Source organism: Eucyclogobius newberryi, unplaced genomic scaffold, assembly GCF_026437365.1.
Source record: "Eucyclogobius newberryi isolate DKJ021-1_F unplaced genomic scaffold, fEucNew1.0.hap1 SCAF_21, whole genome shotgun sequence".
In the NCBI taxonomy this organism is placed as follows: Eukaryota; Metazoa; Chordata; class Actinopteri; order Gobiiformes; family Gobiidae; genus Eucyclogobius; species Eucyclogobius newberryi.
Window position 1 is genome coordinate 25,979,044 of NW_027315846.1, and position 17,359 is coordinate 25,996,402.

General features: G+C 39.2%; 1 protein-coding gene across 1 annotated transcript in view; it reads left to right on the forward strand.

Moving 5' to 3' along the window:
- The window catches only part of cdin1 (CDAN1 interacting nuclease 1), a 164,988-nt gene that overhangs the window by 52,575 nt on the left and 95,054 nt on the right, over nt 1-17,359 (forward strand). The window contains exons 6-7 of the mRNA XM_072457833.1: nt 13,027-13,106; nt 14,803-14,852. Of these exons, the coding sequence (XP_072313934.1) occupies nt 13,027-13,106; nt 14,803-14,852 (130 nt within the window). The remainder of the gene's footprint in view (nt 1-13,026; nt 13,107-14,802; nt 14,853-17,359) is intronic.

Below are 17,359 nucleotides of genomic sequence, written 5' to 3' on the forward strand. Positions count from 1 at the left end.
TCTGTGTAAAGGTTTTGAGTTCAAGTCCCAGCTTTGAGCTAACAAAAATAAGATATATTGTTGACCAAATATTAGCACTGAATCAACACTTCAGTGCTTCTCAATCTGTGAAATACTACTAAAAGTACAGTTTTAAAGGAGTACATCAAAACTTTTACTCAAAGGAGAAAAGGTGCTTCACGAATGACATAAGTAGATCATTATTTTATATTTTATTCACAGAATTTATCTAAAACAGCTTAGTAACAGAAACAGGTTCATTGACTTCCTGTTCTGAACTGCAGAAGTGATAAGCCCCGCCTCTTCTCATCAACAATTCACTGTAACAAGCAGCAGATTGTCATTTATGTTTTATTGTTGAAAGTTGGCTGCATGACATTTTAGAACTCTACATATGTCACCAAAATCTTAATTTTTAAGTACTTGATGTGGGCGGGGATAGGGGGTAGGTGAAAAGAGGAATTTTCTGTGCACTGGAGCCTCAGTTGCAGAACAAACAGGATTAACTCAAACATGCAGGAGTCAGAACACAACTTTGGTAAACTAATGATGTGGAAACACTGTTGCAACAAGGTTAAAAGCTCAATAAATATGTTGTAATTTGTGAGTTACTTTGGCTTATGTTACAAAATGGAGTACTACTTCCTCCACTGCTTAAAGGTTAAAACATCACGCATCAAAACACAAGACAAATAATAGAAACGCTTCATTTTATTCACACTGGCCTTTCCAGATGTAGCTTGTTGCGCCAGAATGACTGTGGCATTCTCGTATAGCTTTTTTCGAAATCTTGTTTATGTATTTGTTTCCAGTCGAGTTATTTTCTCCAACTTGACACGACCAGACGCACAATCCCACCCCTTCTGTTATTTTGTCATCACTTAGCCGTTATTATGACTGTACTTAAACCTCTCTTTGTACCTTGACAGCCTTTTCGATCTGAAGTGGAAATTCCGCCTTTGTTCTCGCTCTTGAACGCGTCGCCTCTCTTCCCCTCGCCTCCCAAGTGCTCCTCTAGTCTAGTGTGTATACAAAGGCTTCTTCCTCACATAATGAGCACTAGGGCACGTTATTAGCTAGGGTTTAGGGTGGGCGCGGGGAAAGGGAGGTCTAAGCAACAGCGTGGCACTTCACTTGACAAGTATACTAATTACTCCTCTCCCCAGTCAGCTCCTGCCACAGTCTAATGGCCTGACCCGGGGTTTTCGAAGCGCTCTGGATGGCAGCGTCTTCTCCACAGATCTGCTATTACGGCCCCGCACACACACACACACACACACACACACACAGACACACACCGGCGGAGGCGCAGAGGCTCATCTCGCCGGCTATCAGGGAGAATCGGGTAGACGTGCCATCAGTTCTACCCCAGTAACCTCCTCCTCCTCCTCCGCTGGGACTGCAACCAACCGCGGGCCCCTCTCGCACACGCCCGCACACACACGAGATAGGGCTTCATATAATCAAATAGCACCTACACAGCAGTATGGAAAGGTTAGATGGTGGAATCAAAGGCAGCGATTCAGCCTTTTTTTCAGGTCCTAGTCTGGTTTATACGGCCGCTGCCTTGTAACCCGAGCGCCGTGACTATTCACGGGCGGCAGGTTCTGGTTCGAGGCGCCATTTTGAGGACATGCTTTGTTTTGAATTGTAGCAGGCCTAATTTTTTTAACTTGAAAAACTGGTATTTCTTGTTGACTCTGGGGCTTCACATACAAGATGAACTATGACATATCACAACAATAGTAATCTGTCAGGATATTGTTGGATTTAACTTGTATTAAATGTTTACGGACTTCGTTCAGGACGCTCATGAAACATTTACATTTCTTTATTCAACGGTTTAGCATTAGCTTTACGTCCGAGTTCATTCAGCTGGAACATTCTGAAGTCGTAACTCGTAACGTTCAAGTGGGAAATAAGCGACCTCCTGGAACGCTCCATAAAACTCATGGATATAGCATTAAACAGCAGATGTTATCTCACTTTTTCAAATACTTTTGGGGAAAGTGCCCGAATTTTGAACAAATGGACCAGGAAAAGATGCGCTTCCTGCACTAATGAAAAATAGTAGAAGGTGATATTTGGTAAGAGATGTATTTTTTTGAACAAAACTTTCCAGTTATTAGATTAGTTCCTATTATTATACCCAGTAATACAAAAAAATGAGAATTGATAAATAAGAAAATGTGGTTTGCACGTGCTGTGAAAAACTTTTGTGATTTAAAGTTGTGATTAATAATGTTTTCTATAATTGAGCAGGGTTGATGTAAACGTAATGTATGTGTATAGAAAAAAATGTGAAAAAAATATGTATCTAAATGCTTTCAAATTAAGATGTCTGACGCCCTCTGCTGGCAGAAGTGAGGAGTGAAGTACTTTGAACAATGAAATTAGCAGCATGGCTATTTCAATAGAAGTGGCTATCCATCCATCCATTTTCTACCGCTTGTTCCCTAAACTTAAATATATTTTTTTATACAATTGTCAATTTTATTAAGTTATTTTTGTTAATATATTTTGAGGATAATGCAACATATGTAAAAATTAAACACCATTGCTCGTTTTCGCTAATTAAGAACTCCTATAATTTTTGTTCAATTGCGTTTCATAATATCATTTACAATCATGGGATCTAGCTCAATGTGAAAATATTGGTTAGAATATTTTGTGACCTCAACAAAATGGGTTTGGACACCGTAAACAACATCAGGTTTAAATATAGCCCACACCTCTTGTCTCGTCCTCACTCATCTTCCCATGTGTTTTCCCCCCAGTACAGGAGGATAAATTTAAACGGAGTAAATTGGAAAATCAAATGAGAGGAGCTGGAGGCGGCCGGCGAGATTTGCGGAGCTGTCGGCTGGCGTCAGAGGGCCCCATCCATCATGTCCCACAAGTAGTCAATTCCTGTAGTATCTGTAAATGTTTTCAGATATTAGCCAATTTATATGCTCCGAGATTCATCATGGAAAATCAGCTTTAGCGCCGCGCATTATCAGGGCCCGTCTCTCCTCTTGCTCCATGAAGTTTGATGAACGAGCTCGCCTCCACGGCCCAATGCCTCGCGAGTAAAAGGGGGGGAGAGAGGAGGGAGCGGGGGCGCTGGGGGGGGACAGAAGAAGACAGTCCCCCCCTTCTATCTTCTATATTTTTCCCCGGCGCACACACCCACACACCCCAGTGGATTTTTGTTGTGTTTTTTTTTAGTTTTTAATTAATAAACAAACTTGCACGGGAGCTCGTCAGTGTCGGGAGCAATAACGGTCTGCATCCGTTATTCTTTATTACGATCCTCCCTCTACAAATGTAGTGCTGTAATGAGGTTTTTTTTCTTTCTTTCGCGACATTTTTCGGTTTTAGAGATAATGGCTTTTTCACCCTTTTTGATGCTACAAATGAGACGAGCGAAAAAGGAAAGTTAAAGCAAGGTGAAAAAACATAGATATGTTTTTACTTATTATCTTTATTTTTTCTTATCATTTCAGTCTTGATATTAGATTATAAAATGGGCTCATCCAGGACTGTATAATGTACCCCTAAATGTGTAAGTTGAGTGAATATACACATTGCGAGAAAATCATTAGTATTATTATTATTATTAAATAGTGAAACCAAGACATGCACACAAAAAACGGAGCCAGACAGGACCAGAAATAACTTTTAAAAAAATATATTTACAGTTTGACAAATAATAAAATACCTGATTTACTGATTACATATATATATAAAAACATAACTTCTCTTCTCTTACACATTGAGTTGAGAATTGTTCATAACATTGTTCAGAATGATTGCTTATTTGGTAACACACACCAAAACACTTAATAAAGCCTTAATTCATAATGAATAAATGGTTTATTAAGACTCATTCAGGCTTAATATTATAACTACGTAATTAAGTACATTTTAACCTTAATACGTCTAACCCAGAGGCCTTAATTTATTAACACTGATTTAGGCTTTGTAACTACTAAACTCTTTGTGTAATATGAAGTCTTTGTTCACACTTTATTCAGGCTAATTAAAGTGTTCACTTTATAAATGATACAGCTTGTCCAATTACAACTTAAGTAATCCAACTGGCCCTTATCTGGATCCTAAACACTTTTTTTCTCCAAATATTAAACCTGTCGGTACATGCTGTTTAAAAAAAAATATTGTTAAAGCAATATCTGTAAGTATAGTTTAAATATGTCTTGTGTTGCAATGTGTCTAGAAATGGGTGCGAGCTTGTCCTCCCCTGTGAGAGCAGATGAGCATTGGAGCTCATCAGTGTCAGGCCCAATAACATTTGTCATCCATTACTCTTTATTACAGTCCTCCCACTACCAGTGTCTTCACATAACGAGCTGCGCGTATGTTTTTCCTCACCCTCTCCGAATATAGTGCTTACAAATGAGACAATAAAAAAAATCAAGGCTGCACGGACGACGCCACCTCGTTCTATAGCTTTGTTTTTTTTTTGAAAAGCGACTTGTTTACACTCGCCTCTTTCTCCGAGCGAATCCCCAGCGGAGGCGGCGCACATTTATTATTCTTCCTCTTCCTTATTTTCTTTCTTTTTTCCCCCTTCTTCTTCTTTTTGTCTCCTCTGTTCTTTACGCCCTGTGATAGTCTGAATTTATACCAAGCCGGGACAATTACAGTAAATTTGGCAAATGTTTACAAGGTGCAAAGTCGCGACGCTGCCTGGGGCTTTGTTCTTCCTGCAACATTAATGCCTGGCTTGTTTTTTTTATTTTTATGAGGGCTTGCTTTAAGAAGACAATAGTGCAGTGTGCATCCAGTGAGAAAAGGAGGAGAGAGAGGGAGAGGAGGGTGTCATGGAGGAAGCACCCATGTACACTGCAAAAATAAGAACGTCTGCATTAGATAAAATTACTTGAACATCGGAGGCGGCATATTAATATTAATTTAAAGTGAGCGACTATACGTGAACAGGAAAAAATACAAAAATGAGAGATATCAATTTGAAATGTCACCTGTAATTTATTCACATCAATGTAAGACAAATATTTATTAGAAGTATTTATTGTAATGCTTTCATTTTAAAATAAGGCATTATATGTGTAAAAATGCCCAAAATTGCAAATATCCGGGCCATATAAAATTAAATCTGTATTAAATTAATACATTAATCAACTCTTTTGTAGCGTTTTTACTCCCAACAATATACTCAATATTCAAACGTTGCATATCTTCAAAAGAACATTTACCACATTATCGATAGCTTGCCCACCTCTAGAAAAATGCACATAGCTCATTGCCGTAGTAAATGTGTTATGTTGTTATTTGTTACTTTATGGAACAAGTTATAGGTGCAAAAAGTAACTTTTTCTGGTTACATATGACTCTCTTGCTTTGCCTTTGACATTAAAGGTTTCTGTCATGCATTGAATTCAATTTTGTTTCGGGTGCTATTGCAAAAAAGAAAAAGCACAAACCTGACCTGTCACCAGTTGTCTCCACGAAGAAGGGTAAGTTTAATGCTTTAGTGGGGAATAGGGATGTCACAATATCAAATTAAACTCTCCCGATTATTGTGAGAAGAAACATTACAATTCCACGACCAAGCAACAGAGAAATCCTTAATGTGCTTTTTTTTTTTTTATCATTCCTCACTAGTTTTATGAAAGTCATGTTATTGTCACATAAACAGCCCGATATAAAGTACTTTTTATGTAGTTTATGTTGAATTTTTGGACTATAAATTCAACTGAAATTACTGCCTACGATTCTCACTATTATTATTATTACCATTATATTGTGACCTAAATATTCAAAATGATCAATTAACTGAATAACAAAGACATCGTTGTGCCTGAAATGTTCCCCAGTAGATATAACGTCTCCGTGGCGACAAACAGGTTGCAGACGTAGTGCACCTTTGACATATCGTACGTCATTTTAAACAATTCAATCCGACCTCGTCACGACTACTCAAACCTAGATAAAAAGGTTGGGATTAAAGTCCTTTCAACCAGAGCCAGATGATCATTTTTTGCAGTGTGAGGGAGAAAGCAGGTAGGCGGGGGCGTCTTTAATAAATGTATGCTGATGTAGAAGGCTGGTTGGGTGTGGCGTGGAGGAGGAGGGAAGCCGGAGAAGACGCTTGTTGTTATTTACTGCTCTGTTTGTGGATCCCGGGGCCTGGCAAATGGCATTACGGCCGGTGATGAATGAGCATTAGGCTAAACTCATTTTAAAAGCATCCTGATTTATTAGCGCGTCGGCCTTCCATTTTCATCAGGTCAGTGCGTGTTGGCTTGGAAGACTCCACAATGTCGACGTCAAGGTCACCCCCGGCTTTCACGGGCTATTTTTAACCCCATCGCTCAAAACAAAACCCAAAACAAGGAAGGCGGAGGAGGAGCACACCTTAAACTTTAATTGGTGTGGATAACTACGTGTCTTTTTACAGTTTTACAGAGTTTTTGCTTACAATTTGGTAATACAAAATGATACGCAGTTTAAAATAGTCATTTTGATGATCGTATTTGCTCTCTGGACAATAGACTGTAAAACACAAACAAAAAGAGCTTTCATAACAAAGACGGCGGCTTTATTAAATCAAAAGATCCAAAAATAATCAATAATTGTTAATATAATACACTTTAGGTGAATATTGTCCATCTAGAGGCCTTCAGTCACCATATTTCAGCCTTTTATGTGATTAAAATTAAAACTTGGCTTGAAAAAATGCCTTTACTGGCAAAACTCTATTGGCTTATTAGTATGAGCTTGTTATTAGGGCCTGTGTATCGGTCCAACATATCGGCAGAGCTTATCGGCCATTGACCGCTCTTCATTCTAAAACGTCTGTATTGGCATCGGACATGGAAAACCCCTTATCGGTCAGACTCTAGTAATGATGTACAGAGGAGCTGACTAATGGAGTACAAAGAGATGATTTATGGGGTGAGGTAATCTTTAAATCTTTAGAAAAAAAATCTGATGCAATATTTTGGCTTATGGTAGCAGCCAATAATAACACAAATCCTTTCTCTGTATTTACAGTATTTGTGGAATCTGTAGGGCATCCAAGCTCGCATTACTCAAGACACAGTTTACTTTGCGAACTCTCTCTCTATATATCTATAAAATGATAAAAACCTGCCAGAACACTGCTGCAATACCTAAAAAGGTTGACTATTTCTACGTCAAATACAATCCCAGTTTTCATATCACAACAACCTTAACTCAATTCAGTTTATTTTTGTAACGCCCAAAATCACAAAAGTGGTTTCCTCGAAGGGCGAGAACAGATCAAACAATGTTCATAGGGACTTGGCAATGTCCCAGCATCCCGTGTCCTTAGACAAATGTCCCAAGGTCCCCTGTCCTTAGACCCTCCTTCAAGACGAGGAAGGGTCTAAAGATACACAACTCTCACCTGCCACAAGATGTTTTAATAATAACCCCAGCATGTAATTGCACTGCTACTTGAGAACCCAAAATGCGTTGGTCAGCCTGCAATTATGACCGTTAGCCAGACAAGAGCCTTAATGTGCGGCGCTTGCCTTGAGGGAGCTTTATAACACGCCACTGTTTTGCAGGAGCAGCGTCAAATCTATAAAAGGACCATTAGGACGGGGGAGAAAAATCAATCAAAATGCCATTACAGTGGAATAAGTTGCCAATATTGCTGATGTGGTTGCGGCCGCTTTGATTTTCCTTCAGATTATTAGGCACAGGAGCGGAGTAGTGACTTTGTTAAGCCAACGCTGTGCTGTACGTCTCGCGGCTTCATAAAGTTTGCAGCCTCATATTTCCCCCTTTATTGATTATCCATTATCATTTGTCACGAGGTGTCCTAACTCAAGGGGAAAATATAACCGTCTTTCTTCAGGAGCAGGAGCGCGGCATATGGATCTGCGTGTAGAGGCAGCAATCTGTGAGAAAAATGAGCAGAGGAATGAAGCTAAAAGGACCAGTGCCTTGCAGCTCTCAGGCTGGGGGAGAGGAGAAGGGTGGGCTGTGGGGATCAGGTAATATACTGTATGTGAAATGCTGGGGAAGTGGTAGGAAAATGTGTTTAGGGAAGAAAAAAAACACTAGTTGGATTACATTTTCTGGGGGTTTTGAAATTAGGGATGAGCTGATATCCGATATTTGTCTTGCTGCAGTGGCCGACATCCAACATTCAATTTCAATTAAATATTTTTTTTTTTGTAATGTCCAAAATTACAACAGCAGTTGCCTCGTTGGGCCACAATGAAGTAGAGAAGCAGATTAAGATATCTTCACTGGAGTTTATTAAATTGATAACTGGCCCAGCATCCCCTGTCCTTAGACCCTCCTTCTCTGCAAGGAAAAACTACAAAGCCCTGTGAGAAAAGTAGAAACCTTGGGGAGAACCACAGTGAAGGAGAGATCCTACTCCCACGGACAGACTGGCTGTAGATGGTCCAGGACTGACGCAATTCCATTTTCAGATATGAGAGTTCATGCAGGTAGGCGAGGAGCATCTGGGTCTACAGGTCAGGGCAATGAGATGAGCATCTGGGTCTACAGGTCAGGGCCATGAGATGAGCATCCGGGTCTACAGGTCAGGGCCATGAGATGTGCATCTGGGTCTACAGGTCAGGGCCATGAGATGAGCATCTGGGTCTACAGGTCAGGGCCATGAGATGAGCATCTGGGTCTACAGGTCAGAGCCATGAGATGAGCATCTGGGTCTACAGGTCAGGGCCATGAGATGAGCATCCGGGTCTACAGGTCAGGGCCATGAGATGAGCATCTGGGTCTACAGGTCAGGGCCATGAGATGAGCATCCGGGTCTACAGGTCAGGGCCATGAGATGAGCATCCGGGTCTACAGGTCAGAGCCATGAGATGAGCATCCGGGTCTACAGGTCAGGGCCATGAGATGAGCATCCGGGTCTACAGGTCAGGGCCATGAGATGAGCATCCGGGTCTACAGGTCAGGGCCATGAGATGAGCATCCGGGTCTACAGGTCAGGGCCATGAGATGAGCATCCGGGTCTACAGGTCAGGGCCATGAGATGAGCATCTAAGGTGCCGTCGCCACTGGAGCAGCAGTGCCTGAAACAGTACCGCTCCTCAATGGGAGTGGAAGAAAGAGAAAAACATGTGAACAGCATTGAACAGACTACATATGAACTTAAAGATTAAATATTGTTTATAAGTAGGAAGAAGCAGAGGATAGTCACTATCTGATAGTGTAAGTGCCATGCTTTCTGATAATGTTACCTAACGGAAGCATTTAGAGAGTAAATACAAATGGACCGAGTACTGACCCTGTGGCATACCGTAGGTTACTTTAGAACAAGGTGAGGCGCTCTGGTTTACAATAACAAACTGTTACCTATCTGTTAGGTGAGATTTAAACCAGCTGTGGGCGGGGCCTCTATCACATTCTAACCTCTGCAGTAGAATGTTGTTGCATTTGCTTATACTGATGTTTTTAACATCCATACCAAGGACCGCAAATGTGTCTTAAAGGTGGTATGGACGATTTTTTTCAGCAAATTTTCCTCGTGGCGTGGATAAATCATTTGTCCTGCCACGTATCAATCATAAAACGCACCTATCGCTCACCTGCAGCCGCGTGTGGTTCGTGCCCACGTTTCCGCGTGCCTAAGCGCATGGATCTATCATAATATAGTTCCCTCAGTGTACGGGGCAAAATGAAGACGGAGAAAGACAGTTCGAGCTGACGCAGAAGTGGACAGAAATCTACGGGAGACGAACGATGCGATATTAAACAAACGCACGTGTGTGTTGTATCAGTCCGCACGGGGGAGTGCGCATGCGCACTTCTGCCTGCGTTCTCAAATCGCCGAAAAATCTTCCATACCGCCTTTAAGTTGAAGTAAAGATCACAACTTAAGGTTTGGCTTTGGTAAAAATAATACAATGTTTTTAACTGGAATGTCATATAATTAGCTGCATGATATGCCACGTGCTGATGGTCCACTGAACGTGACGTGTATTCGAGCCACGTACAGTATCATGCTAATGTCACGTGGTGACTCATGTCTCATTCATGCTTATGTGCACACGACCTGCTCGACAGCACTTTGACCACATGTGGAGTCCAGAACTTTTCACTGAACCTTAAACTTCCTACTTTAACATGTCAACTGCTGTAAAGAATGCTGGAACACTTGTTTATGCAGTAAAGACGCTCTGTACAGCACAGACATAAAGCAGTTCACCTCATATGAAGAAGATGTAGCCTACATTTTACTCAAATATAAGTCTGGAAATCTGTCATAAACACAGTTAGGATACAGCTGTGCAATGTAGGCCAACTTCGACTTGTTTACAATAACAATAACTACAAGACTAAATTAATTCAAATTTTTTTGTCACCAAAATTGGGATTATTTATTATGTTAAGAATTGTAAGCCTCAGAAAACACTTTCCCCAGTTTTGAGAGGTCAGAGGTGGAGCTCTGAGATTTTCGCTGCGGTTTTGAAATCCATACATCCTCACAACTATGCGCCTGCCCTCGCATCTCTGAGGCAAGCTAGGTTTGTTTACCTCCCCTTTGTAAGTCTCTCTGCTGCCAGTAAAGGGAGCGCTAACACAAATCCTGATGTGGGAATGTAGCATGTAGTAATGTGTACTTTCTGTATATACACTATTTTAAGTTCTAAAACATGATATGCCAAAGCAAAGGTAAGCACTTGATTAAAGAAAGACTAATGACATTACAAATAATGTAGAATGTGTTCTTTAAGATGAGTTATGTAGAGTCTAGATTTGTACTTAATGTGTGCGTTAATGCTTTAGTAATCTTACTCAAAATGTATTCTTGTCTGCACACTGTTTGTTTACATATGTTCCATTCTGTGCAGTACATTTGAGTACTTATCTTATCTAGAACAGTTAAAAAAATAAGTGGAGGAAGGGCACGCTGATAAACTCTTGAGCTTTGGGCCCGTATCCTTCCTCAAAATCTTAAAAAGTAGCAACATCATTCACGGTCATGGTTGAGATTAGGTAGATTTGTGGAGTCTATTTTGATTATTTTATGATTAGCAGACTTCCTGGGAAATGTGCTCCAACAGTGACAACTCGAACTCACAAATCACAAAGACCTTTTTGGGAATGTCTAGCCAGAAATAGAGATTTAAATAGCCATAGCAGTAGCACACGTAACAAACATAATACACAATGTCAGTGGGCTTGATTGAATATTTTTAAGTCTACTGCTGCTGCGGCTAATTCTACTACTACTACTACTACTACTAGTACTGCTACTGTTATCGCTACTGCTCTTACCTCTAGAAATGTATATAGTGGTGATATTGCACTGTCAAGTCTCATTTTACTCATATTGCTTCTAAAGTATACTGACTTATAAACTCCAGACTGTAAAATTGTAGTTGCGCATTTACACATTGAAGTAAATGGGAAGCACAACTTTTCCCCCTCTTTTTAAACGGTTTCCTGTTGAATGCTGTGTTTTTCAAGCACAGCAATTCAATTTAAGTCACAAATTAGATATGACAGACGCTTATCTAGCATTAAAAGTGCACAATGTACAGTAACTCTTAAAGTGCACGTTTGCTCTTGCAGTTGTTGAAACGAGCAGCTTTTCTACATTGAAATGAATGGTTTACTTTCTCTTATGGAGCTGTTTCAACCTTCCGTTATTGGGCATTGACTCATAAGCAGACTGTATTTATTACACATTTGTTTAGTCTGAGGGCCAATAATTGTAAAACATACTGCACTATTATCATTTTGTACAGGGGAATTTAAATTACATCCCAAAGTAGTATTTTTTTCTACTTTATTGTCACAGCTGCCACGTTTTCCATTATTACTACATTTGTTTGCTTAGAAGTACAAACATTTCTACAAACTTACTCGATTTACTATAAACATTTGGCATGTTTAGCCGTTTTCCAGTTTAGAAGTACACTTAATAATCACACAGCGTTGGCATACAGGCTCGTCCATGCTTGAAATGTGAATAGAAACATTCCATTGTACGAGATGCTGTCAGAAACACATGTATATATCATAGGAATTGCTCATCGCGGCCATTTCGTCACACAATGATACAATCCATTTAATCCCAACCTTTTTAACAGATGATTTAAGGATTTTAGTTGCCGAGGTTGTACAAGGAAATCAATCCACAAGGGCTCGCGGCCTGATTTATAATCTTAGTGGAGCTGGAATGGAGATGAGAGATGCAGAGTAGTACACTTTGCTAACATAGATAAACTACGTCGAGTGAATGGACTGAAACATTAGTCTATAGAGATTCTGTATAGATGCCACTGTATTCAATGAGGGATAGAAATGTAGCGCCAGTTCCATTGGGAGCGTAGATTTATCACTTTTTTGTTCGTTGTCATAGATTCTGTACTGAGCTTTTTCAGAGATCTTATCTATGTCCATAATAATTGACAATAATGTATATATTTGATGGTTTTGTGGATTATTCCTATAACAGTGATCAGGTGATAATATGACAATTTAACAGAAATGGGTTAAACCATTGTAAATATCAGAAAGTGTAGACATATCACTTAATATGCTTATTTGAAATGTACAGTACATGATTTGTTTTTCCTTTTTCCATTTCATCAGCTCTTTTTGAAACTTTTCTTTTTATTTTTGCCATATACTCAATATCAGGGTGTTTAATGACAAGTCGTTACAATTCAACTATTAGAAAATAATCATAGTCATCATCTGGACTATAAAGACTAAAACACATTCAAAAAGACCTTTTTATAACAGACAGTGGAATTATTTAATCAAAATGTCCAAATATTATATTACAAATGTCTCATTTTCATCAATGATATACTTAATGTGTAAACATTCTCTATCTAGAAGCCTAAAAGTTCTGAATGTACAAGAGAAATAATAGTTTGATCGTAGTTGCAGCCCTACTTGATATTCAAATTTCGTATTTGTTTCAATAAGCTGCCCTCTATATCCATATGTCTATTTCTGTAGATTAAAGTTATGTAGTTGTGTTCTGCATCTTTTGTTAATACTTTTAATACTTACCACAGTTGTTTTGTGCAGCCTCCAAACCGGTCCTGAACAGCATGCTGAAGGAGCCATCTTTGATTCCAGACCAAACCTTGGCCAAGAATATCTATCAAGTAAGTCATGTGCACCACTATTGTCTACAAAAGTTTAAAAAAACATCACCATATGTGTTTAATCCAAATATTGAAACAATATATTTATATACATTATTAAAGGGGTATAGCTTAAGGTACTAAAGGGGAACTGGCAAGCATTATTTTTGTCTAAATAGATTTGAAATTTGCAAGATGTTCATTAACCTCTTTAAAGGCTTTCAAAACATTGTAAATTTAACTTTCCTCACTTTCCCAATGCATTCGAGATGAGTTTATAAGCACTAAATCTCATTCACGATTATTGACATGAATACCCATTACTATGTGCTACCAGCTTTATGAAATCAAACTTTCTGAATTAAAAAGTTTTAAAATATAAACGGCGACATAAAAAAAAAAAAACTACTTTAAAGAGTACATGATGAAATAGTCAAATAAAAGTCACAATTAGGCTGAGCAAAATAATATGTCTGTTTGCCGTAACCCGACTGACCCAGTGTGAAACCAGCCGACTGAATTTTTTATCAGCATTTTGTTGAAAAAACGTTGAATTCTTTTATTTTTCAATCATTTCGCTGACTCACCGACCGGACTTCCCTAAACTACCGTGTTGAATATTTTTTTTATCATGCTTGTTATCCTATCTTTCATCCTTATAGCAAAGATAACGCACTGCATAACGCATGTGCGTCTGCGTAGTCAGTCCCCCACATGCGTCTGTAACGAAACAGACCGCGAGGTAATGACGACAAATTGCCTTAAACAAGTTGGTTTGGCTCTGTCGGCGCCATTTTTGTGTCCATAGGACATGCCAGGCTCTGTCAAGGTGTTTTACGCAATGCATTCTGGGATTGTCCCCCCGAGATGTTCCCCCCGCTCGCCTTCGCTACCAAAATAAAGGATAGCGGCGTACAAAAGGTCGATTGAAATGTCTTAAAATCGGGAGATTTAGTCTCCTGATCGGGTTGATGGAGACATTTTCCGTCATTGACTGTTGAAGCCTGACCCCTGGTGGTCACTCCGACTCAAAAAATTGCAAAGTTTTAATCTTTTTTTTTGCCTTCAAAGTAAAAAAAAATAAGAATTTGCCTACCGTCCGACCCACTTAGAAAAAATGTTGACTCGGGTTACAGCAAAGGCAAGGCAAGGCAAGGGCTTTTATTTCTTACTGTGACCTGAATAATCATGATTATTGAGTGATCAAATTATCTCGACATCTCTATACAGTGATCCCTCGCTATAACGCGATTCACTTTTCGCGGTCTCGCTGTTTCGTGGATTTGCATCATGCATTGTGTTCTGCATTCTGATTGGCTAAACAGTCTCTCCGCGTCTTCTCTACCTGTGTGTCAATAACGTTATGGATTAATATGTACACGTACGTAAAACCGCTTGCCAAATTGAAGTTTGCGAGGCCGGTGAGAGCGCGCGTGTGAGCTGCTGGACACGCCGGTGAGAGCGGCGCGCGTGAGAGACCGGTGAGAGCGGCCAATTAAGTCAAGACTATTTGTTTGTATTTTTGGTGAAATCTAGTATTAAGATAAGACATTAAAGACTTTACAAATCCCATGTGCTCTGTCAGTGTTTTGTGTGACAGTAGGCGAGACCCCCAACACTCCCCCCTGCAGTGTGTAATGCCAGTATGGTCATGCCTGCCAATCTGCCCATGTCTCCTGTGCCTCTGTCTCCTAACCCCGCCCTCTCTCGTTTTCAGTGCACCATAAATGACTGCTGTTATGGACCGCTGGTAGACTGCATCAAACAGTATCCTTCTGCTATAAAACGGGGCGCGTGGAAATTGTAGGAGCTGCTGAAGGGGCTGAGATGTGTCTGGATGCACCTGACATAAACGTTCTGCCCCGCGGAGGGTCCCGGGGGAGAGGCGAGGGGGGCGTGCGCGCTGTTCTGTGATACCAGGATAAAAACTGATACTTTGCACTATCAATTGTTTATGAATTCACACTTACGTCATTATTTCAATAGTCGACTAGTCGACTTTTTACGATTAGTTGGCTGCAAACGATTGATCGACTAATCATGACTATTCAATTCAGTTTACACAACAGCAGGTTCCTCGAGGGGCGACAGTGAAAAACAGATTAAACAATGTTCATAGGGACTTGGCAATGTCCCAGCGTCCTGTGTCCTTAGACAAATGTCCCAAGCTCCCCTGTCCTTAGACCCATTTCATAGAGAGACGTTTTAAGCCTGGTCTTAAATAAAGAGACTGTGTCGGCCTCTTTAACTAATCATGACTAGTTGACTATCGGAAATAATGGAAGTGGTATTTTGATAATTTGTTATCTGGGCTAAAAAGACACATGAAAAGATGTTGTATAACAAAGACGGTGACATTATTAAATCAAAATGTCTAATCTTCATCAATAATACACTTAGTAAATATTCCCAATCTAGAAGCTTTCAGATGCCATATTTTAACCTTTATTTAGTTGATAATGTATTTTTAAATCTCAATGTGCAACAGAAATAATTGCGGAAAAGTTGACTACAAAGATATTGTACATTATTATTACAGGGAAAAATATATTTACATTTTTTGTCTCTTTGCCCCTAATTAAGAAAACCCCCTTTAGCTAAGACCTCCACAACATGTTCTGAACTGCATGTGATACTTGTAGTTCAGCAGTCCAAATGTCAGTCTTCTCTTAAATGTTTAAAATGTTAAAGATGTGCAGAGTAAATGTATTCTTGCTAGAAATAAAAATAGCAAAAGTCCAAAAAAGAAAAGAAAAACTAGTTCAACAATCTCAAAATCATAATATTTTCCAAATCAAAATAGCTCTACACAATACTTAGACATTTTTGTGCACCGAAATATTTATTGTGGTGCTGAGAATAACTTTATGCAATATATTCTCATATTTGTTCAGATTTAGGCCAAATTAATTATGTCGTTACTCTCCAAACACCACATATACTTTTGGGTTAGTTGACAGCTTATTAAATGAAGAAACACATTCATTCTGCATATATTTGAATATTGCTCTTCATTAAAAAACAGCAAGTGTTACTTAAGTTATGAGTTCGGACAAATTTTGTAACCACTATATTGGTGTGACTTTTATTAACCCACAAGGTTCTAAAATTAAATATAGCTCCTTCATAATTGTATTGGGTATAGCTTTAGCAATGGTTTGTGTTGTATTTTTACAGTGCAATACTGAAGTCTTTCAATAAGAATTCATTTTAAACATCATTTTCATGATCTAAAGATAAAACAACAGTACTAATGTGGAGGATTTGGATCCATTTCCAGTTCATGTCAGGGTTTTAATTGAAATATGTTCTCATCAGCTGTTAGCCGTTGAACTCCAAACTAAATGAATATGTGAATTATAATTTTAGACGAGGATGAAAGAAGTGTGCAAGGACAATAGGTTTTCCTCATTAGCCCCAAACAAACTTTTTAATTCAATTATTTTTGAATAGTTTGTAGCAGTACCACCATTTTAAACATCTGGCTTCTGGCTGGGCATTTAAAATGGTCCTTAAACTGGACTAAATTGAGTTTGTACTATGTGTAAACAAGATCAAAACCAGCAAAAGATCAATATTTGATGAAGATGCATGAAATTTACAAAAATGAATAGACAATTTCTGCTAAATGAACTTTCAAGAGCTTTTAACTATGTTAGAATAGTATGAATTACACAGTTTTTTGTTTTACTTCATCTATGACACTCGTTTGATTCCGAGTCCTGTAGGATTCCGAATCCTGTAGGATTCCGAGTCCTGTAGGATTCAGAGTCCTGTAGCCATTTTGGCACAAATGAAAAGAAACCAGTTTTTTAACCAGAAGTCACCAAATGTGTTTATTTTATTAAATAGTTTTATTTAGGGAAAAGTCTGGGTGCTAAAATAAGCTCTCAAGTAGATTGATTTGTGTAAAATCCAATCCAATGTTCATGTGACCAACAAGTGTGCAAGGCACCGAATCCCTGGACCTGAGAACCATTTTGTAGTCTGTGTAGAACTTATTTTCGCCCTGTGCAAACAAATACAACTGGAAGAGGATTATGTCGTACGGCTGTTTCCAGACAGGCTTCTGGAATAAGGTGAATACTGTAGCAGACAAAAGAATTATATGTCCTCTTTAAAGTCCTAACCCGCAGTGGACCCTGCGGACCACCAGAAGAACCTCAAGTACCACCACTGGCATGCTAAATCAGAAGCTCCTTTTTGACAGGCCCTGGTCCCAATGACTCATTCACTTTAGAACGATTCTTTTTAGTCGTCTGTGTTTCCTGCTC